Source organism: Staurois parvus, unplaced genomic scaffold (genome assembly GCF_062004578.1).
Source record: "Staurois parvus isolate SC_StPar_1 unplaced genomic scaffold, SC_StPar_1.0 ptg000730l, whole genome shotgun sequence".
NCBI lineage: Eukaryota > Metazoa > Chordata > Amphibia > Anura > Ranidae > Staurois > Staurois parvus.
Window position 1 is genome coordinate 712655 of NW_028318526.1, and position 23077 is coordinate 735731.

Genomic DNA, 23077 nt, shown 5'->3' on the forward strand with positions numbered 1-23077 from the left:
AATCTCTCACATATTTTATAGATGGCTTGCTATGTTTTTATGTAACTCAAGCATGTATTAGCATTCTAACTCCTATTAACACTTCCACATTCAGTAACCGTTTAGGTACTAAAATGTAAAGTCTTCAACATTATTCTCCAATACGGTGATATTATAGTGTCCAGAGAAGCCCCTACTGCGCATGCGGCATCGCTGGCCTAGTTCCATCCTCTGCCGAGGCTTCCCCTTCTGCGCAAGTGCAGGAATCGGCAGCTGTTACGCTTGCGCAGTTTAGCAGAAGGTTGCTGTGTGGTAAAGGAAAGATGGCGGACACCGGCAGTATGGAGGAAGAGGATATGGGAAGGAAACGGAAAGCTCACGGAATGTTGAAGCTGTATTATGGTATGACGGAGGAAGGAAAGAGCGGTGAGAGGCTGCTGGATCCCACCGACATTGATGGCGTTCACTTCAACCCAGACATGTATCTGACTAAGGTGACGTCATATCCGGCCGTCAATGCTGAGTGTCCTGTCCTGTGTATGAGGCTGTGTTGTATATACAGAGCAGGGTACATCATACGGTTCATTGTATATCTCCCTGTCCACCCCACAGTCACACCCGTACAGCTCAGTGGAGATCTGGTCCATGTGATTAATGATCAGACTAATATTCTACTGTTGGATAGAACAGGAAATGGTTAACTCCTCTGTCAGTTTTTTTACTGTGTTCTTTTGGGGAGGTTTTCCTGTACTTCCTGTCCAGACACACAGCAGGAAGTGAGAAGAAATCTCTGCAAAGGGAAGGAAATCCCCTTAGAAAGTAGTTCGAGGAGCACGTGTCCCGATTGTAAGGCTTCTTCCTCTTTAGTGCCCATTCACATATATGCAGATCGGTTGTGGTTTGGACCGCATCCAATCCGCATGACAGGTGAAATAACATTACTTCCTATGGTGCCTATTCACATATGTCCAGTGCACTGACATGATGCAGATTCAATGCGGTTTAAAAAAAAAAGTCCTGTCCTATTTCTGAGCAGTGCGGTTCAGGTGCGGATTACAGGCTATTGACTTCTATGGGAACTTTTCTAAACCTGACATGAAAACAGGATAAAATCCTGAGCTGATCCTGTCCTGAACCTGATGTAATCCTGACATGAGCCACTGAACAGCTACTGTATCAATTAGCTGTGAAACCTGAACTTCAGTCCGCACTGCACATGTGTGGATCAGCACATACACAGGTGCACTGCAGATTACATCCGTGTGAGGACCATGTTTGCCTGCATGGGGGATGTACAGGTGTTCTGTTCTACAGGCAGCCTATTCCTGTGAGTTGGGATGTAGTGGGTGCAACTATACAGCTGCTGCCGCCAATTTGACAGCTGTGTGTATGTGGAAGTGCTTGAACTCAATGCATGCTGTCTGAATTTGGGGTCTTGTGCCAGTACAGCTGTCAAATTGGGAGCAGCAGCTGTGTCCATGTAGAGCAGTGATGTCAAACTGGCATCCCTCCAGTTGTGGAACTACAAGTCCTATGAGGCATTGCAGGGCTGACAGTTACAAGCATGCCTCCCAAAGGTAGCTCCTCAACAGCTGGAGGGCCGCCAGTTTGACACTCCTGATGTAGAGGATCCAAATTGATGCAAATGGGCCTGCCTGCACATTCCCATGTAGGCAAGCATGGTGGAAGGTGGGCTATGTCTTTAAACTCTTGCTGACTTTGTAACGCATAAATGCGATGACAGGAAAAATGGGCTTTGACCCCTTTATGCCGACCACCTTCCGGCCCTTTAAGAGTTTTAAAAGCCGGTAGCTGGGCATGTGGTTCATGTGACCGCTGGGATTGGCTGTCACCATGGTCACATGATTGGAAAGCTCCCGATTGCACGTATGCTTCAGCAGCTTACCGATCCCCATTGGCTGCCATGCTGACCCCCTATCACCTACCTACCTCTATATAAGACTCCCTGACACACACCTCTATATAAGACCCGCAGACCTTGTGATGGAGGACTTTTTAAGTTGGACACACCACCTTATAAAAGCTCTGTTACTTCAGAGGTGCCTCCCCTTCTTCAGAGACAGTCTCTGTCCCTCATATCTCATAGACAGCCTCCCTCACCTCAGACGCAGCCTCCATCCCTTCTTTTTCCATCAAAGGGAGCCTCCATCTCCTCACACTCAGGGTCCTTTCACACGGACGTTCCATTTGTTTCATCAGTTCAGTCATGCTTTTTCAAAGAAAAAAAAGGATCAGTTTTTTCACATCCATTTAACCACTTGTGTCCAGAGCCATTTTTACCATTTTTTAAACATTTTTGGTTTACATGATTAAAAAATAATTTTAGGCCTGAAGATCACTTAAAACCCCCAAACATGATATATTTTCTGAAAGCAGACACCGTAGAGAATAAATTTGTATTTGTTCCAGTTTTTTATTTCACTTGATATTAGTGCAATGGTTTATAAACTTATATTATACACAGCAAAAAATCACCCTATAATATCCCAGAAAAGTTATTCACCTCCACCCTTGAAGGCCAATTAAGCAAAAATATATAAAACTTTTCCCTTTGACAAATACATAAAATAAAAATAAAACCAACATAAAAAACATAAAAAAACATAAAAATTGTCCAAAATATCAAAAATTCAAAAAAATATAGTCCCCACAAGTGTAAATAATAGTTCTCTTTCTTCTTTCATCAAAAACTCCTTCTCAATACCCGCAAATCCTGATGACAGTACACCTCAAAAAAAAAAAAAACTTGACAGTGTCATACCTTTTAAATAATAAAAACACACGTGCCACTCACTGTGCAACATGCAAAAAATCTTTATAAATGTGTATACTCTATACGAGTATCTATACACATGCAAATATTCTTTTGTAAATATAAATATAGGTGAAAGACACTCACACAAAGTGTCATTAGCACAATATGTGAAAGCAACTCCAAGTTGTCACTGCAAATGTGTATCACCACACCCTATATACATCAGTGATCACCTTAAACCCAAACCAACACTCTCCAACTCATATGCTGATGGATAATTACCCTATATACGAAACAACAGGGCATAACACCACTCTGGGTTAACTTCTCCTCATAACGATTTCATCCAATGCTAGGGTTTTTCTTCCATTATCCTCACAAGAAAATCCACAGTCACAGATAGTAGATAAAAATATCCTCCTTTATTTGGTAACTCACATTAAAATTTGAGTGAAGCAGCTCCTCCTCACATGGATACAAGTGTAGACAAGTTCAGGGAAACATTGGCCACATGTTCCCACTTCCAAGATGGCCACGATTGCACTTCCGGTCAGCGTCGATACGTCCGACGTCACGTGTACTGACGCGTTTCGTCACTTCCTATGACTTTTTCAGAAGGGTCCTTCTGAAAAACGCGTCAGGGACACGTGACGTCAGACGTATCGACGCTGACCGGAAGTGCGATCGCGGCCATCTTGGAAGTGGGAACATGTGGCCAATTATGTAAAGGGGGGGTTGTAGCGGGGTGGTAAAAACATGCCTTAACTATGGAATTTTATCACCACCCAAACTGTAAATGTACATGAACACTTACTGTTCTGAGTCCTCAATAATGCTTTTTTCACACTGATGTGCAATCTACAAGTCACCTGGCCGTGATCTACAGGTTGCTGACCCCCGTTCTAGAGGGATTCTACAGGTATGGTATATACAATCTATAGTTACATTGGTCTAAGCTGATCATTGTAACTGTGTTAAAAATCCATGCCTGGAATTTTTTTTTTTCTATTACGAACAAGAATGGCAAATTGTGGATAAGCAATGGTTGCAAATTAGAACCCCATTTTCTAGCATCTGCCCTGAACCACTATCTAGAGTGGAATGTCTCTGTAATACATTTACCCAGATGTTTTTATATTTGTGTGATTACATATGTTATGTCAGCTATATAAAACTGTATTTAATTTTCATTTTCATTTTTGTATCTGCAGTTGAGAAAAGAGAGCTCTCTAGCAGAGTTGATGGATGTTGAAGCTGACATGGTTCGTCAGATACGCGCTTTGGACAGTGATATGCAGACCTTGGTCTATGAGAACTACAATAAGTTCATATCCGCTACAGGTAAATGATGGGATGGCATAAAAAGGATGGCAGGTTGTGTTTATATTTCTGACTGTAATGATTTGATAGCTTTTGGTTCTTTAAATGGTTTGCATAACAAATGTTCATAATATTTGCTGAACAGATGTCATTGTTCAATCCCTTAGATACCATTCGTAAAATGAAAAATGATTTTAAAAAGATGGAGGATGAGATGGATGGACTGGCAGCTAACATGGCAGTAATCACTGAATTTAGTGCCCGCATCAGCAGTACCTTGCAGGAGAGACACCAACATATTACCAAGCTTAGTGGTGAGTGATGCCAATGATGCTTCATCCTTCCTGTGTATCTTTAGACCAAGAGGACATGTATGATTAAGAGAGTGACACAACAGTGCCTCTTGTCACAGTCTTCCTTTGATTTCATAGTTGTTTTTTTAATAGTTCACCCTTGAAATGATATTAAAGGCAATTAAAAAAAAAAAAAAAATGTCATACTTACCTGCTCTGTGCAGTGGTTTTGTACAGAGCAGCCCCGATCCTCCTCTTCACGGTCCCCGCCAGGACTCCTGGCCTCTCCCTCCTGCCAAGTGCCCCCAGAGCAAGCAACTTGCTATGGGGGCACCCAAGCAGGCTTGCTCCCGAGCTGCTCCTCTGCATGTCAGTTCACACATAGAGTCTCGGCCCCATTCCCTGCTCTCCTCATAGGTTCACTGACTGTGATTGACAGGAGGGAGAGTCCATGGAGAACCAAGGCTCACATGCACATCGCTGGATCACGATGGGGCTCCTGTAATTACTGGGGGGGCTGCTGCACACAGAAGGTTTTTTACCTTCAAGCATAGAATGCATGAAGGTAAAAAAAAACCTTGAACTTTTACAACCACTTTGAGTCTTTGAGATTCCTCACTTCGACTGAAGTTCTGACTTTTCCCCACACTACTAAAAATGCTTTTATTGCTGTTTTGTTTCTTTGATGGAGAAATTTCACCTCATTTCCTTGCTCGATATTAAGGGAGGACAGGAAGTGTAAAAAAAAAAAAAGCTCCCCTGGCAGAGACACAAGCGGTGGTAAAACCTGACAATGGATCTAGCCCACTCCATCCAAAACTAAAAAAAATGAGGTTTTGGTTAGACTTGGACTTGAAGCAGGGACTCTAAATGAAATATAACTCAGTGATATTCAACGCCAGTCTTGCAGCACTAGAGTCCTTGGTTCAAGTCCCAATCAGAACATTGTCTCCAAGGTCTCCCTGTATGTGCATGGGTTTCCTCCCGGTTCTTCGGTTACCTCTAACACTCCAAATACCTTGTGGCAGGTTAATTAGCTCTGGTATATTTATGTATAGTATGTATGTGAGGTAGGGACCTCCAATTGTAAGGTCCGTCAGGGTAGGGACCTGTGTCCATGTACATTGTGTAAAGCACTGCATGAACTGTCAGCACTATACTAATACCTGTAATAAAATGAAATGAAAAGAGAGAATGTGCAGCAGTTCATCAGCTATAAATTACATTTCCAGCTAGAGTCTGGGTGTCCATATTGATATTGATTTGTTGTGATCATGGAGGATTTGAGTAATTATTTGCAGTATTGCAGAGCTGTGTTGAGAGCTTCCAGGATTTAAATATAGGGGGACACAAAGCAAAGCCTCTTCTCTGCTGATTACTCTACAGTGCAACCAGATTAAAACTAATGATAATAAAAAACCGTTATTGATCTATGTTATTCTGCTCATGGTTCACACGTGTCTCTGTTCTGACATCCAGGTGTGCACACCCTCCTGCGCAAACTGCAGTTCCTGTTTGAACTCCCTGCTCGACTGAAGAAGTGCATTGAAATGGGTGCTTTTTCCCAGGCTGTGTCATATCATACCAAAGCCAAAAGTGTACTCCAGCAGTATCAGCACATGCCTTCCTTCCATGGCATCCAAACAGATTGCCAGGCAATCGTGGCAGGCTTGGCAGACACACTACGCCAAAGATTCAGGTATTGATTTGTCCTGTTAAACTATTCTACTGAGACAGTGGGCTGCCATATTTCTGCTTGGTTTATTGTCATGGGCCTATTAAAGGAAATATGGAGAGTACCATTTCTGATCTCTTTTTCTGAAAATTCTTGTCACCTGGCTTTCATTCTGATCCTATGGCTTTAACACTTTGTGTTTGACGTACTGATCCACTACAAGTATGCAGATCGGAGTTCTGACCTTCCTGATATATCCATGTTTTGTTCCTGCTCAGTAACTTAAAACATTGTAGCCAGAGACAGAATTTTATGCAGTACCAGCCACTGTATTTCTCTCAGTACAGGTTTCCATTATATAGAATATATAATGTTTTGTGTATATTTTATATACAACGTGTTGGACTAAGAAATTTTTATTTTATATGCATATTTGGTAGTTACCACTTGCAGCTATCATTTATTGCACCAGGGATTGCAGCTGCACATTTTATGTAGAGTGATTTACTACTATGTTGTGAATATCCTGTGTAAATTGATCTCCTGCTATTCAGGCCTATTAACAACAGACCTCTAAATAAGTATTTGTGGGGGCATACTTCTCTTGAAAGCTTATTCAGAATTGTGAGCATTTTTAGTTAGAGGCAGTAAATAACCAAAAAGGCAGTGCTGAGCTTTCTCACTAAAATTCCTCCATCCTCCCAAGCCTCTCTTCTGCTCATTAAGGTTACACATCACTTTAAGGGACCAGTATAGAGTTAGAAGAGCGTAAAACAAAGCTGAATCTGACCGTGCTTCATCTGTGTTCAGTGCACGCTGTTGTGAAATGATGGTGCGGGATTTCAGGTGTTAAAGTGATACTTAAGGTTTTTTTTTTTCCCTTTACTATAAAAATGATGTTATACTTACCTCATCTTCTGGAAGTCCCCCACGGGTGCTGTCTGCTTCTTATAGCTGGATGCTATAAGGGCCCCCCTGCATGCGCGCTCCCGAGCCAGGCTGTGTGCGTCCATAAACACACACAGTGCCGGTAAGCCATGCCTTTGTTCCCTTCTCATAGGAGTTTTCCAGCAGCAGGAGCCTATGGCTGGTACTGCTGTGTTTCCTGTGACTGCAGGCAGTGGGAGGAGTGATTCTGATGCCAGGACAGCGCTGGAGCATAGAGAGGAGTCAGGTTTAGGGAGGGGAGTGGGTAGAACAAACTAGTGGGGCATGTTTTACCTTAAATTATATGGAAACCCTCACCTTGTTAAACAACCCATTCAATTTAAAATAGAATTGAAAAGCGATATTTTTGTATACAGTATATGTGAAGCATTATAAATACTTTTTTTCACATAATCTCTGTTCTAAGCAGCTAGAGAGATTGGGCTGAAGAAACAGCAGCTCACTGATCTTCCCAGTGAATGGCTATGCAGGGGGGGCATGGGGGCAATACAATGAAAACCGGATACTTTTTAACATAAGTAATGGTACAACAGACAAATGTAAGGAATCTGAAATGTTGAGATAACACGTTCTTCAGTGCAGAAAATGCATTAGGATAAAAAAAAAAAAAACATTGTGGATTTATAACCACTTTAAAACAGGCAGTGACATAACACCTCCTCACCACCTGTCAAACGCACTCTGAAAAGCTATCCACTGTGGATTGCTTTTCCGAGGGCAACACATGTATAAACAAGCCCATACAGTTACAAGCACTGCTAGGATCTTCCCTATCTAAAGCATTCAGTTTAGTAAATGACTTGCCTTTCTCCTGGGTGGGTGCTGCAAACACCTTGTCTTGGCACATTACAAGATCTAGTCTTTACAATACTCGCCTCTTCCTTGCTCCAGAAATCTTATTTCCTGCCCCTGGGACTGGATCATTTCAGCCACTCGCTATCTTTTTTGGGACTGTTCTCCTTGTTACCCCCTGTATTTCTGCTGCTTCCAAAGCCTCTGCAATAGAACCTCTGCCACTGGACCTTGTGTCCATATCAAATAGGCAGTGATGGAAGAAGGACCCACCTGATGTAACAAAAAAGGAGAGAAATCTTGGGAACTGAACAATACATGTCTGAGGCTTCAGATAAGTAAACAGGGCATTTAGAATTTTTTTTTCATTGACCATCTATAGGGAGAGGGAGGGTGTTCTTGCTTTGCTCAGAGTTGGGCTCAAAGGGATGCAGTAGTGATGCAATGGTTTTTAGGTGGAACCACAGCGGAGAGATGCAGGTATACGATACACCTGGATGTCTTTTGCTAAAGATAAGATCTGAGCAGTGTCTGTAAGTCTGGAACAGCAAGACGATTCCTTTTAACAGAGGCCATCCTGTAAAGTATAATACATGTATTTCACTATGGAACACTATGATTAGGATATACAGTATGTATCCTAATAGTCTTTTTAACCCCTTCCCACCCCCTCCTGGCGGCCTTTTAAACTAAGTGCTAACAGGAAGAGAAGGGAGATTTCCTGATCCCGTGATCTCGGTGGTTGTCTGTCACAATGGTCACATGATTAGGAGCCTGCCCTGCTGACTCCTAATAATATACAGAGACTGGAAGCTGTCTGTGATGGCTTGGTTACTGTGCTGGGAGCCCCAGTCTCTGTTGCCGCACATATGCATTACATGATTGCTTAAATACATTATATCTCAACATTTTTTAGTGGTCCTGCTTAGTGTATTGGCTGCTAGAATTTCAGAATAGATATACAGTATACTGTTTATATATGTTCAGTTAACTATCTACACTTAAAGTGCAGATGCTTAGTCAATACAATGTAATCTCAGGCATTTCAACAACTAATTTTGGCATGGACAAGGCCCCTATCTCGATGATCATTGTGTTTTCTTATATCTTTTTGTTGACTGTACTCTGTCATATCTATATCACTTACTAATATCATGGCCCTCTCCTGCAGGAATCCTTCTTCTTCCCCCCAGGACCTATCTGAATGTATTGAATTGCTTTTGAGTCTGGAGGAGCCAGCTCACCTGCTTTGTGATGAGTTTCTAGCTCATGGACGTGGACGTTTGGCTTCTCACCTCTCTGATCTGGAGGGGGCCAGCGACATTCTTGAATTTGTTGACCGGGGCTGTGGTGGATTTATTAGTAACGCCTGTCTTCTAGCAGCTTCTTACCAGAGTCTGTTCTGTAAAGATCCAGGGAGCACAGCACAGATGGCTGAGCGGAAGCTTACCACATTCCTAGATGAGCTCAGTGAAGGCTACTTTGAAATAGTTGAGAAGCGGTTGCGAGAGGAAAAGAGTCCAGGAGACAACTCGCTCTTAGTCCGGGCACTGGACAGATTCCATAGACGGCTCCAGGCACCTTCCAAGTTGGTACCGGGGTGCAGTTTTAATCGGAGAGGAACGGAGATTGTGGTTAGAGCAGCACAGGAGCGGCTGGCTCAGTACCTACAGGCTTTAAAAGACTTTTTCCAGGGATGTATAACTGACGTTCGACAAGCACTTGCAGCTCCAAGAGTTCCTGGGAAAGAAGCTCCAGCATTGGGTGAACTACTAGCCATGCTTTCTGGGTCTGTTTTAAACCAGATTAAATCTGTTTTGGCCTCAGTGCACCTATTCACAGCTAAAGATGTGGCTTTCTCAGACAAACCATACTTTAAGGTAAGTGCAGTCAGTTTTTTAAATGGAAGTTCTTATTTTTTTTTCAAGATTATTTTTATTAAGTTTACATGAGGTCAATACAGGATCACAATGATCCCCTAACATCAATGGGGGTGAAAAAAAATAAAAGCAGATGCAGTCATCAAATAATAGGACACATAGGGGAGATTTATTAAAAAAAATTGATCACTCAGAATCTGGTGCAGTAGTGTATGGTAGCCAGTCGGCTTTTAACTTCAGCTTGTTCAATTTAAGCTTTGACAATAAAACCTGAAAACAGGTTGGTTTCTTTGCAGGTCTGCACATGATTTTAAATCTCCCCCACAGTGACTATACAAGAAATCTAGGATCAGCCTTGTATAGAATACAGAATTGTTGGCATAGAGGGAATCTTATTGGATAAGATTATCGTGAAAACAAAGCGTTCAAAACACTCCCAACCGGTTATATGAGATTCAAATTCAAAAGTAAACAGGGAGCGCTATAGATATAGAAGCAGCATAAGGAAACTAGCAAATCAGTGAATAAAACAACATAAATTATATCTAAATGTGTCACAGTATAACCAACAACAGAATAATAAATAATAAAGTCCTTCCAATTTAATCTGTAAACTTATGGTGTCAATCACGGCAGATAGTGTTCAATCACACAAAGTGCTCTTTATCCAGTTCAAGGTCCTCCACCACTATGCACTCACCAGAACTACTTGGTCAGTAGCATGTATATCATGAGGTCAATGCCGTCCGCTCTCCAGCACCTTTACCAGTCCGGAGAGATGCTCACCACATGGAACCCCAGGGTTGATTATATTGTGTAGTGCGAAAACAGAATTAAGGTGGCATAGCCATACAGAGTTTGATCAAATGTAAGGGGCCTGTCAGACAAGTAGGATACCTTATCTATGAATAAATGAATGCCAAAATTCAAAGACAAGACTGCATTTTCTAATGATATGAAATAATCTCAAGGTTTGTTTTAGTTTTTATTTGAGTGGGAAAGAGCTGGAAGCAGGGGCGGACTGACAACTCATGGGGCCCCTGTGTCCTTGCCCAAACTCAAAAAAGCCTATGAAAAAGGTACCAGGGGCATCTCATGGGGCCCCCTACTGACCCCGGCCCCTTGGGCAGTGCCCTAATTTCCAAATGGTCAGTCCGCCCCTGGCTGGAAGCTGGAATATGTGTTGGTGATTTACCTTTACTTCCTGTTTTGGTTATCACCATCACTGGGACACTGAAATATAGCTTGAAATAGAAACTCAGCAAATGTTTTGTCCCTTACTCTGGTCAAAACTAAGATAACATTTGTTCTAAAGTTCCAGTTGTAAAATATATCCATCATAATTTGTTACTCTTCCTTTTTTCCAGCTTCTCTCTGTGTTACAATTCTTTCACTTTTTTTCTTGCTAGGGTGAATTCTGTAGTCAAGGTGTCCGGGAAGGACTGATTGTAGCTTTCATCAAGTCTGTGTGCCAGACAGCGCGACAGTTCTGTGACTCCCCAGGTGAAAAGAGTGCCAATACACCACCACTGCTCTTGTTACTTCTCTCTCGCCTCTGCTTGGACTATGAGACCTCAACCATCAGCTACATACTGACCTTGACAGATGAACAGTTTCTGGGCCTGGTAAATCCACTCCTGCATTTTATTGTGTTTTCGCTGAATGTGACCTCCAGTTAGGATAAAATGGTGTTCGGTTCCTAGTCCAAACCCACCTGAGCAATCCTGCCAGGAAACTGTCACTGTAATGGGCCAGTCATAATTAGCTGAGGCATTTCCTTCCCCACAGCCACATGGATGCACTCTCCCTTGTATACATGCAACGGTGGGCAGAGAATATCTCAGCTGCTTATAATTTTGCACAGTACAAATGACCGCTTACTCGTGGGATTGCTTAAAGCGGAACTAAAGTTCACTGAGAGCAGGTAGGTTTTTTATTGCAGAAGAGACATGCAATGGCTCTTCTTCAATAAAATAAATCTACCTGCCTGTCTGTAGTGTCCCCCCGCATGTAAAATTAGCTGCGCATGCACAGCTCAGCTTAAAGCGGCTGGCCCGATCACTGTGTACCAGAATGACGGCCTCCTGTGCCAATGAGCATGGTTCAAAACCAGCACACAGGAGAAGTTGTCGGTACTGGCAAGGGACATGAATCATTGGAAGAAAAGGCATAGATCCCTTTTTAATTCCACTTTAATTGGGTCTGGACTAGGATCCGAAAATGCCCAAGTTCATCCCTGTTAGTAATCCTGCTGGTCTTATTTGCCCAGGGTCATTAATCCCTAGATGCCCAAGCCAAATATTAGTAGAGTCAGTACGTGTCAGTAAATTTGACTATATGCTAATGCCTAATTTGTCTGCTTTAAAAAAAATAAAATAAAAAAAAACATATATATATATTTAATATTTTGCTGAATAATTTTTTAAATGACTGTAAATGTATCGAACAGTTACCATCTTCAGGACACAGTGAACAAATGATCAGGAACCACTTTTAACCTTTCCTTTTCGGAGCAGTCTATGCACGATGTCAATTGCTAGCTGTTCACAGGGTAACAGTGAAAACTAAAAGTACCGTGGAAGGGTATCATATGTTTATGTTCCCTCAGTGCTGGGCATCATGCCGAGGAAAGTTAATTTACTGATTGAGGGTGGGAGATTTTCTTTTCCATTATGAACACAGCAGCACTTGCTCTGTTAGCTCAGTATTTGTAATTTATAAATCCTTTTTTTATTGTGGTTGATGGCTCTGGTATTTCTCCATTGCATGCAATGGCTAGATTTTGTCCAAAGCACGAAGAATCAGTTTAACATCAGACGTGCGTTTGTTTTACACCAGGCCCAAGCTTTCTGGAACAGTAGTTTTCACTCCTAATCGGCCATGTAGAACAAGAAATGGGCACTGCTGGTAAATCGTTATTCATAAGAAATAATTAGTACAGATAGCTGTGTCAAAGCTTGCAATTTTTGGGTGCCGCAGGGATGTATTTCCTTTTATATGTTATTACATTAAACGTTAGTGACGTGCATATTTTGTGTTATTTCCAGTCTTTTATTGTTGTAGATGTCATTTTTTTTTATAGGACCACTCTCCAGTCACTCCCGTCAGCACGCTATGCTCATTGGCTCGCTCCACCGCTCAGACTCTGCTCAATCAGTATGTGAAGTCTCAGGGTCTAGTTGTTTCTCAGATGTTGCGCAAGAGTGTTGAGACTCGGGACTGGGTGATGACCATAGAACCACGGAATGTCCGGGCAGTTATGAAGAGAGTAGTGGAAGATATTACTAGTGTTGATGTACAGGTGAGTCAGCTTTGTTGCCTAGCAATTATGATATTGATCTGCAGTAATGACCTACTAATGCTGTGCTGTCTTTTCAAGACAACTCTAATACACACAAATGTTTTTATCTTCAAATAGCAATGTTTTTCCTTACATTTCTTATTGATTTGCACAGGTGGGTCTACTGTATGAGGAAGGAGTGCGGAAAGCACATAGTAGTGATTCCAGTAAACGCACCTTCTCTGTGTATAGCAGCTCACGTCTGCAGGGGAGATATGCACAGAGCTACACCCCCAGGTGAATATATGAGAAGAAAAACAAGAACTATGTCCCTTGTATTCTGTGCCGCCTTTAACTCCTTCATAGTGAAAGTAAAGCCAACATGAACGCCTGAAGTCGGTATTGATAACTTTGACTTGTAAAACCATACATAGCTTTCAATCTACTTAAAGTGGTAGTAATATCCCATTTTCTGTTCATACCAACAGTATAGTAAATATCTCCTAAATGTGCACCGTTTAGGAGATATTACGTTACTAGTAGCTGGTGATGTCACTGACACAAGCACACTGTGCTCTCAATGGACAGCATGGTGACTATTGAGAGAGAGCTGTGCTGCAACTGACTCCCGCGCACATGTGCGGGAGTGACATCATCGCGGCTCGGCCATTCAAACAGCCAGAGCCCACGAACTTGGAAGGAAGACCAGGTGAAGATAGAAGCCCTGTCAGCGGCGACAGCTGCTGGAGGGCTAATCTGTCATAAAGTGTTAGTATGCAATTCATACTAGCACATTATGACATTATCCTGCACGGGCCCTATTTTATTTTTTTTGTTTATTTTTTATTTTTTTTTACTACTTTTCATTATCCAGGTGAATTATACCTTGTTTTTTCAGAATAAATTGGGCCTTTATTTGTTAGTAAATGGTAATGGATATCTTTTGAATTTTTTTGATTAGCAAAGGAAAACTGGCCCATAGTCAGCGCTTTTCTTCCTCCAAACATGGCGAGTCGAGTTAATGCCAAAGAACAAAATTTTGGTCTCATCTGACCACAGCACTTTGTCACAATCCTTCTCTGAATCATTTAGATGTTCATTGGCAAACTTCAGAAATGCTTGTACATGTGTCTTCCTGAGGAGGGGGACCTTGCGGGCGCTGTAGGATTTCAATCCATGATGGCATATTGTGTTACCAATAACTAGTTTGGTAACTGTGGTTCCAACTGCCTTGAAATCATTCACAAGCTCCTCGGGTAGTTCTGAACTGATCCCTCAATTTTCCCATGATCATCCTTACCCCATGAGGCAAAATGTTGCATGGAGCTCCAGGCTGAGGACGATTGATGGTTATTTTGTATTTCTTCCATTTGTGAATAATCACTCCAACAGTTGTCTCCTTCTCACCAAGCTTCTTACTGATGGTCTCGTAGCCCGTCCCAACCTTGTGCATGTCTGCAATCTTGTACCTGACATCCTTTTGAAAGCTCTTTGGTTTTGCCCATGATGGTGAGGTTTGAATGCAAGAATGAGATTCTGTGGACAAGTTTCTTTTATACACATAACGAGTTGTGGTTGGGAGCACCTTCTTAAGTTGACAGGACTAATCTGTGTACCACATGAGCACATAGCCAGTCTGTGGGGACCAGAATTCTCGTTGGTTGGTAGGGGATCAAATATTTATTTTACTCACTGTTTACTCAATTCAATTTATAACATTTGTATCATGTTTTTTTCTGGATTTTTGGTCTCTATCATTTAAAATACACCTATGATAAACATTCTAGACCTTTCATTTCTTTGTAAGTGGGCAAACGTACAAAATCTGCACGTGATCAAATAATTTCCGCACTGTATGTGCACAATACATTAGCCCTGCATAAAACACACTGGCTGTGACACTGGTACCAACCAATCAAGTCCTGATCCAGCTATTTTATCTTTAATTGAGGGGCAGTGATGGCAGAGAGATTATAGCTTGCAACTTCAGCTTTCCATTCTCTGTGCTGCATGTCACAAACATGGCAGAACATAGAACTGATCGTTCCTAATTAACAAAGGGACTTGTATCTGCTTAATATTTTATGTTAGAGTGGTGTAGGCTTGCATGTGCACAAATCTTCAATTCCACCCAGTATATATTTTTCTCCATTCAAGAGGAGAAAGAGAGTACAAGAGACAGGTTTTACAGATAGTGTTCACTGTGATCGTAACAATCTATCACAGTAATTGTGTTTTGGCAGCTGTTTCTTCCAACTGCCAATCATTAGTATGAGACCAGTAGCTGTCGGTGACAGCTTGGTCTCCATGTTTGGAAGCATTTTCAGCACAAACACAGCTGTGCATACATGCAGCCCCTCAGAGGAAGGCCCAATTCTGAGATGACGCATATATGTGTAAAGCTGGTGGGAACAGGTTCAAATACAGAGCAAAGCAACAGGTTCACGTTAATATTGGTTCCACCAGCAGTACATTTTCCCTATCCCTTTATTATCCTGCCACTTTGGTCACCGCAAAAAAAAAAAAAAAAAGGTTTTTCCAGGTGTTTTGATTCACTCTTCTCCCTCCCACTTGATAGTCATGGTGTTTGGTGAGGGGCTGTTTAAGCACTCAGCACTGTCACATTGAGGTGGAAAGAGTCCTCCACCTGACTATCCTGGGTTAGCTTTGCCATATAATTCTATTTTATCCTGCAGATGTGGTGCACTTTCCTGTATTCAGGAGTTTTGGTGCGCTTTCAGAACGTGCACCAAACCCACAGGATAAAATAGAAGTCTATGGCTAAGTGCTGCAAACCCCCAGGAAAGCTGCAGGTACACTGCACTGCACCCTCGGTGTGGGTTAATCGCAGCGTAACAGTGTGAAAGCAGTTTTATTCTATTCTGTCCAGTGTATTGCTCTACACTGACCTGAAGATCTCTTCTTTCCTGCTGCTGGCTCCACTCTGGGGACTGCTAGCCAGGATAAGAGGTGGAGTGCAGTTGGTATCACTCTGCATGGGACAGGAGCCAGCACTACAGAGGAGGCATCGGCATATGTGGCTCTTGCTCCCTACTGCAGATCCAACTTTGCATTAAACTCTGATGCTTTGGGATGGCAGGTCAGCAAGTCCAGATTGCGATCTACTGGTCACCTGGCCGAGATCTACAGGTAGAGTTTCACAGCCATAATAACTCCAGGAACAAAACTTTGAAGCTATAATCAGTGCACTGGGTTTATTTTAATTAACACCCAGCAATCACCTCCCTGTGGTCTTTTAGTCTGCACTTTCTGGATGGTATTTTTAAGCTGTTCAAGTGAAGCCATTCTTCCATTTGTTTTGTATATTGTATTAAATCCATGTTATTACATTTTGTAGTTGTATCTGGTGCTGTTGAATATATTGGTACTTTGTAAAATTAAAGATATCATTGTGCTTGTTTCACTTCACTTAGTGCACCCCTGGACACCAGCCTTCTAAGTAACATCCAGAAGTTATTCTCAGAGAGAATAGACATATTTAGCACTGTGCAGTTTAACAAGGTAAAACAATTTTTTCTTTTGAATATTTTTGTTTGCCTTCTTTTATAGTGTGTCCCTTGCCTTTCTTGTTTGACTTATACTTTCCCTGTGTTAGCCTTCCATGTTCTGGCATGGTTAACTGCTCAGACAGCTGTCATGTTATACTGGAAAACCAGTTTGACATATTTTAAGTATCTTCTGATAATCACAGCCCAAAACAACAATTGTTAACACACAGAATATGATCAATGTGTAGAGGTAAGATTGAAAATCCAAAGGCAGGAACATTATTTTTTATTTTTGTTGAATCTGTTCAACCCCTGTTTAAGGCATACGTTAGGTAAATGTGTATGTTATATATGGATACTAAAAATAGTTTAAAATAAGACTTTGTTCATAATTGCTAAGGTTCACTATAGCATTGTTTTGTGTAGCTAAACAGTTAAATAAGAAGAGTATTATAAGCCTCTAGAGCAGTGGTTCTCAACCTTCCTAATGCCGTGACCCTTTAATACAGTTCCTCATGTTGTGGTGACCCCCAACCATAAAATTATTTACCCAGTAATTATAATTCACGAGTGTCGTTTTACCTCCAATACTGCTGCTTTCAACACAGTAGCTGCTTTTAACACAGCAGCTGCTTTCTACACAGTAGCTGCTCTTTACACATCGGAAATATGTGTTTTCTGATGGTCTTAGGGGACCCCTGTGAAAGGGTCGTTCGACTCCCAAAGGGGTCGCGACCCACAGGTTGAGAACCACTGCTCTAGATAGTGCGGTGTATATAGGTGTGGAGCTTAAAGAGTAACTTCACTTTTTTGAGAGAAAATGCAAGGATTTTTACAAACTTTGTTGCAGATTCCTAAATTTCTTTTCTTCTGAAGGAATAGCAGTTTTTCTGTCTGTGTCCATGTGCAGAGTGAATCTAATGGGAGTCATTTTATAATTATCAGCTGTTGCACTTGCAGGGCTCTAATGAGGAAAGTGGCAGAGTCTGCATCCCTTTTAGACGTGATTTCTCTTTGGGTGTATCTCACCAAAGATTACATTTTTGTTGCAGGGAGTGCCAAAAATCTGACTTGTGCAAACTTCTGGGAAAATCAGTAAGCCAATCACACAAGCAGGAAATGACATATCTGGGGGTGTTCTGTACACCATTTATGTACAGAACAGCTCCAGGCTGCCATATTGAATTGCATTTTACAGAAAGTTACAGCGCTGCAGATTGAAAAGGAAAAGTTTTCAATCTTTAATAAAATTCATGTACAATGTGAAGTGTAGAAATTGTGTATGCTGTATTAACTTTTTTTATTTGCTAATTTTGTTTCCCATTATAGTGGAGTTACCTTTTTAATGTTGCAGAAGATTTATACTCTTTCTAGAAAATCCTAGGCCATTAGAATCACTGGTTCTTTCTTACCAGTTTTAAATGTAATAGATAAGTGTAGCTTTTAATAAGGCGTGTGTGTTGGGGGGGCAGTATGTGCAGGAACTGTACACTACTGTAATGGAGGTTCCCTTAAAAAGGGATTTTTGTTTAGTAACTTGTCGCATGTTAATGAAGATATTTCTGGTTAAAAGTACTGGGGGGTTCTATGGTTGGTGCCTTTCTTGACATTGGATTGTGTTCTAATAAAATCTGGGATTGCAAAGTGAATGTCTTGTTGTGTCCCATTTGTCTTCTCTCAGGTTTCCATCCTTACTGGTATTATAAAAATCAGCCTGAAGACGTTCCTGGAGTGTGTCCGCTTACGCACATTTGGCCGCTTTGGTCTGCAGCAAATACAAGTTGATTGTCACTACCTGCAGTTGTATCTGTGGCGATTTGTCAGTGATGAAAATCTAGTCCATTGCCTCTTAGATGAGGTGGTGTGCAGTGCAGCTCATCGGTGTTTGGATCCTGCGCCCATGGAGCAGAGTGTAATAGACGTCATCTGTGAGCGAGGCTAAGTTATGGACTGAAGATTTGTGTATTGTACATATTGTGTACACATTTGTGTGATCTGTATATACAAGCATGGAATAAACTGATGTAACAAATATAATGGTAGACTGTGTATGACCTCCAATGCTTGATTTATTCTACTGAGGTTTAGGCCTCATTCACACTGAATCTGTCAAGTTTGCATGTATTTGTGCTTAGAGGATGTTTCTAAATGCATACAATGATTTTTCAATAGTGCTTTTCACACCAATTGTAAATGGTGATCTAGGAGGAATAACATTTGTTTAAACTTCCTGGATCACTTCTGCATTTAAAAAAGCTAAAAGTGTGGCAGTATGAAATGTTGGTACTGTGTAAATATTGCACAATTTACATGATACTTATTATGCACAGCGGAAGGATACATTGTGAAAACTGCATCAGTACCATCCTTCACATCTAGTATAATTCGTAGGACGTTACAACCATACTCCTAAATGCCTCTTTCACTTTCATGCAAATGTAGTTCACTGTAATTATTACAATTTATTACATACATTGATTTAAACAACATAAAGAAAGTGTAAGATTCCATTCACTTCTGTATATCTGTTTGTGCTGCAGGTAAATGTAAGGACAGTTCAGCAATGCAGTGTATTGGAAATAAGTTTTATCTTTTTTTTTTTCCTCTGTAGTAACACGTGATACAGTAGAAATAGTAACTGAGAGCAAACCTTGTCAAGTACATGTATTAAAGCCCAATGGAACACATGTTTTTTTTATTATTGGGATGTGGTCAGGCTGCCTAAAGAGTAAAACATATGTCATGAACAGCACTAGAAATTTAAACCTCTGAAATAAAAAACGAACAAAGCATATGCCTTTATAGTGTGTACCTGCCTCAGTCCAAAGCACCTAGTGTGGTTCCTGTGTACTCCTCCCTCTGCTATCTGCATGAGTCATTTCTGACAGGTTATGTGGACACCACAGAATCCCAGGGAATCGCCCCCCTCCAGCACACAGAAGGTGATTGCCTCTGTTGTGTATGTTTCCCTATGGAACTGTGTCGAGGGGAGAGTCTCCATTCCCTTCCATCAGGATTCACATTTCACTCACTGCTCTATGATGTGCAGTGTATGACATCCGATCCCTGCCCCCTGCCTTCTGGAACTCAGAAATGCAGTGTAAAATTTGTACTTTTGCTGGCTACAGATAAACAGGGACAACTTATGTAGAATTTGTTTTATCTGTGTATCACCTGAAGCTAGTCACTTCAATGTGTATATGTACTGTGCCTTGAAAAAGTATTCATACCCCTTGAAATTTTCCACATTTTGTCATGTTACAACCAAAAACATAAATGTATTTTATTGGGATTTTATGTGATAGACCAACACGAAGTGACACATAGTTGTGAAGTGAAAGGAAAATGATAAATGGTTTTCAACATTTTTTTACAAATAAGTATCTGAAATGTGTAGTGTGCATTTGTATTCAGTCCCCCTGAGTCATTACTATGTAGAACCACCTTTTGCTGCAATTACAGCTGCAAGTCTCTTTGGGGATGTCTCTACCAGATTTGCACATCTAGAGAGTGACATTTTTCCCCATTCTTCTTTGCAAAATAGCTCAAGCTCTGTCAGATTGGATGGAGAGATTCTCAATTGGATTTAGGTCTGGACATTGACTGGGCCATTCTAACACATGAATATGCTTTGATCTAAAGCATTCCATTGTAGCTCTGACTGTATGTTTTGGGTTGTTGTCCTGCTGGAAGGTGAACCTCCACCCCAGTCTCAAGTCTTTTGCAGACTCTAACAGGTTTTCATCTAAGATTGCCTGTATTTGGCTCCAACCATCTTCCTATCAACTCTGACCAGCTTCCCTGTCCCTGCTGAAGAAAAGCATCCCCACAACATGATGCTGCCACCACCATGTTTCCCGGTGGGGATGGTGTGTTCAGGGTGATGTGTAGCATTGTGCTTTTAGGCCAAAAAGTTCAATTTTGGTCTCATCTTACCAGAGCAAGTTCTTGCTGCTATAGCTGCTATAACTAGTATATAGTATATATAGTATATAACTAGTATATAGATATTCTAATTTTTCGAGTTTCACTTTTATATGGCCTGTATTGCAGACAAGAATGTTTTTAAAGACAAATTCCACCCTTTGCAAAAATTAATGAACCCATATTGCAAATAGAAAAAATGTGCATGTACAATGCCTTGAAAAAGTATTCAGTTGTGGAGAAGTTTAAAGCAGGGTTAGATTATAAAAAAAGTTTAGCCACTCTTCTTTACAGATCTTCTCTAAATCCTAAAATATCTTGGCTGTCACTTGGCAACTCGAAGTTTCAGCTCCCTCCATACATTTTCTATAGGAATAAGGTCTGGAGACTGGCTAGGCCACTCCATGCCCTTAATGTGCTTCTTCTTGAGCCACTCCATTGTTGCCTTGGCGGTAGATTTTGGGTCATTTTCATGCTGGAAGACCCATCCACGACCCATCTTCAGTGTTGTGTCTGGAGGAAAGAAGGTTTTCATCCAAGATTTTACAATACATGGCCTGTCCATTGGCCTCTTAATGCAGCAAAGTCAGACTGTACCTTTAGCAAAGAAACAGCCCCAAAGCATAATGTTTCCACCTCCGTGCTTGATTGTAGGGATGATATTCTTAGGGTCATAGTCAGCATTTTTCTTCCTCCAAACACAGCGAGTTGAGTTAATGCCAAAGAGATCAATTTTGGTCTCATCTGACCACAGCACTTTCTACTAATCCTTCTCTTGAATCATTTAGATGTTTATTGGCAAACTTCAGACGGGCCTGTACATGTGCTTTCTTGAGGAAGGGGACCTTGCAAGCGCTGCATAATTTCAATCCATGTTAGAGTACTGTGTTACCAATGGTTTGTTTGGTGACTGTTGTCCCAGCTACCTTGAGATCATTCACAAGCTCCTCTTGTGTAGTTTTGGGGTGATCCCTCACTTTTCTCATGATCATCCTTACCCCATGAGGCAAAATCATGCATGGAGCTAAAGACCATGGGCGATTGATGGTTATTTTGTATTTCTTCTATTTGCAAATAATCGCTCCAACAGTTGCCTCCTTCTCACCAAGATTCTTGATGGTCTTGTAGCCAATTCAGCCTTGTACAGCACTACAGTCTTGTCTCTGAGGTCCTTTGACAGCTCCTTGGTCTTGCCCAGAATGATGGTGAGGTTTGAATGGAAGAAAAAGATTCTGTGGACAGGTGTCTTTTATACACATGAGTTATCCTTAGGAGCACCTTCTTAAGTTTACAGGACTAATCTATGTATCACTTGAGCACATAGCCAATCTGTGGGGACCAGAATTATTGTTGGTAGGGGGTCAAATACTTATTTTATTTACTGAACTGCAACTCAATTTATAACATTTGTATCGTGTTTTTTCTGGATTTTTGGTTGATATTCTGACTCTATCATTTAAAATACACCTATGATAAAAATTATAGACCCTTCATTGCTTTGTAAGTGGGCAACTTTCAAAATCTGCAGGGGATCAAATAATTATATTCCCCACTGCAAAAGGATGGACATACTCGTGTACTTTTTGGAAAGATTTAAATCATTTTCTAATCTCCATAATCATATTTTTTTCAATCATTTTAAGCAACTCATAGATTATATATGATGCAGTTGTTTGATGTTTCTTATTTGTGTCTTTTGAAAATTCTCAAAAATGCATCTGCGGAGAATGATTATTTATATATATATATATATATATATATCCGATTTTGACTGTGATTGTATTTGTACAGGAATGCTGCAGTATAATCTTGTGCTTCTTGAATATTCATATATGCAGTGAATCATCCCAAAATTGTCCCTTCTATGGCTAGCCTAAAGCTGGCCATTTATCGATTGAAATTCAGCTGTTTCAGCGAGGACCAAGTGAATTTTGATCAGTGTTTGGCCATCCCCATTAGACAGAAGTTGATCATTTGATGAACGTCTGTCAAAGGGACATGTTGGAAAATTTTCCTCAATCAGCATCTGCAGCTGCTAAGTGTATTCTGACAGTGGCGGGTGCTATTGTCCAAATACAATGTAACAGGAGGAGAAATTACGGCATCCACCTCATTTGTGTGGATGGAGGAATCTGCTGTTTTTTTCACTGCTTTTATAAAAGGTTGTGTTGTATAATTCCCAAAATCTCAAACGCTTCTGCAGCCAACAATACCAGTTATCAGATACATGAATTATTGTGTATCGTCATGACACTAGACCATTACTATACGTGACTCTCTTGTGTATCTCTGCATATTCTTATCTTCCTGCTGAATGTGGCAAAACTGATGGTCACAGCGGGTATTGCTACATGATATCCACGGACAAATTAAGAACACAGAGTTACCAAACAAATAGCACTAACATTGAGTCTTTGTGTTGCAATACCGTTGCACAAAGACACATTTACAATCTGACATACGTAAGCACTCCTGCCAGAGTTTTCTTACAGTGAGATTGCCAATGCAAACGTGTGAACTGCTGGGAAACAGGAAGGCAAAGTTCACGTGAACACTAAAAGGGCATGCATGTCAAGCATTGCCTGCATTTGCCAAGTGCCCCCAAAAACCTATTAGGAAAGAGTACACTGAGCCAGAAGGCATATTTGAACACTTAAATTGGTATTCAATTTGTTTTTTCTTTTTTTATTATTATTATTAT

The 23077-nt window shown here is 41.0% G+C and overlaps 1 protein-coding gene across 1 annotated transcript; it reads left to right on the plus strand.

Moving 5' to 3' along the window:
• The first annotated feature begins 244 nt into the window (after positions 1-244).
• VPS51 (VPS51 subunit of GARP complex) lies at positions 245-19139 on the plus strand. The gene is made up of 10 exons (XM_089653963.1): positions 245-473; positions 3967-4096; positions 4243-4389; positions 5848-6067; positions 8955-9663; positions 11073-11288; positions 12746-12964; positions 13119-13240; positions 16378-16465; positions 18134-19139. The coding sequence occupies exons 1-10, from the start codon at positions 303-305 to the stop codon at positions 18392-18394; spliced, it is 2283 nt and encodes a 760-aa protein (XP_089510089.1). The 5' UTR covers positions 245-302; the 3' UTR covers positions 18395-19139.
• Positions 19140-23077: the final 3938 nt, after the last annotated feature.

Bases quoted from the DNA above. Each gene is read 5' to 3' on its own strand.
- VPS51 (XM_089653963.1), top strand. From the start codon at position 303: ATGGCGGACACCGGCAGTATGGAGGAAGAGGATATGGGAAGGAAACGG. The intron at 474-3,966 runs GTGACGTCATAT...TTGTATCTGCAG, and splicing joins CAGACATGTATCTGACTAAG to TTGAGAAAAGAGAGCTCTCT. The intron at 13,241-16,377 runs GTGAATATATGA...CACTTCACTTAG, and splicing joins GCACAGAGCTACACCCCCAG to TGCACCCCTGGACACCAGCC.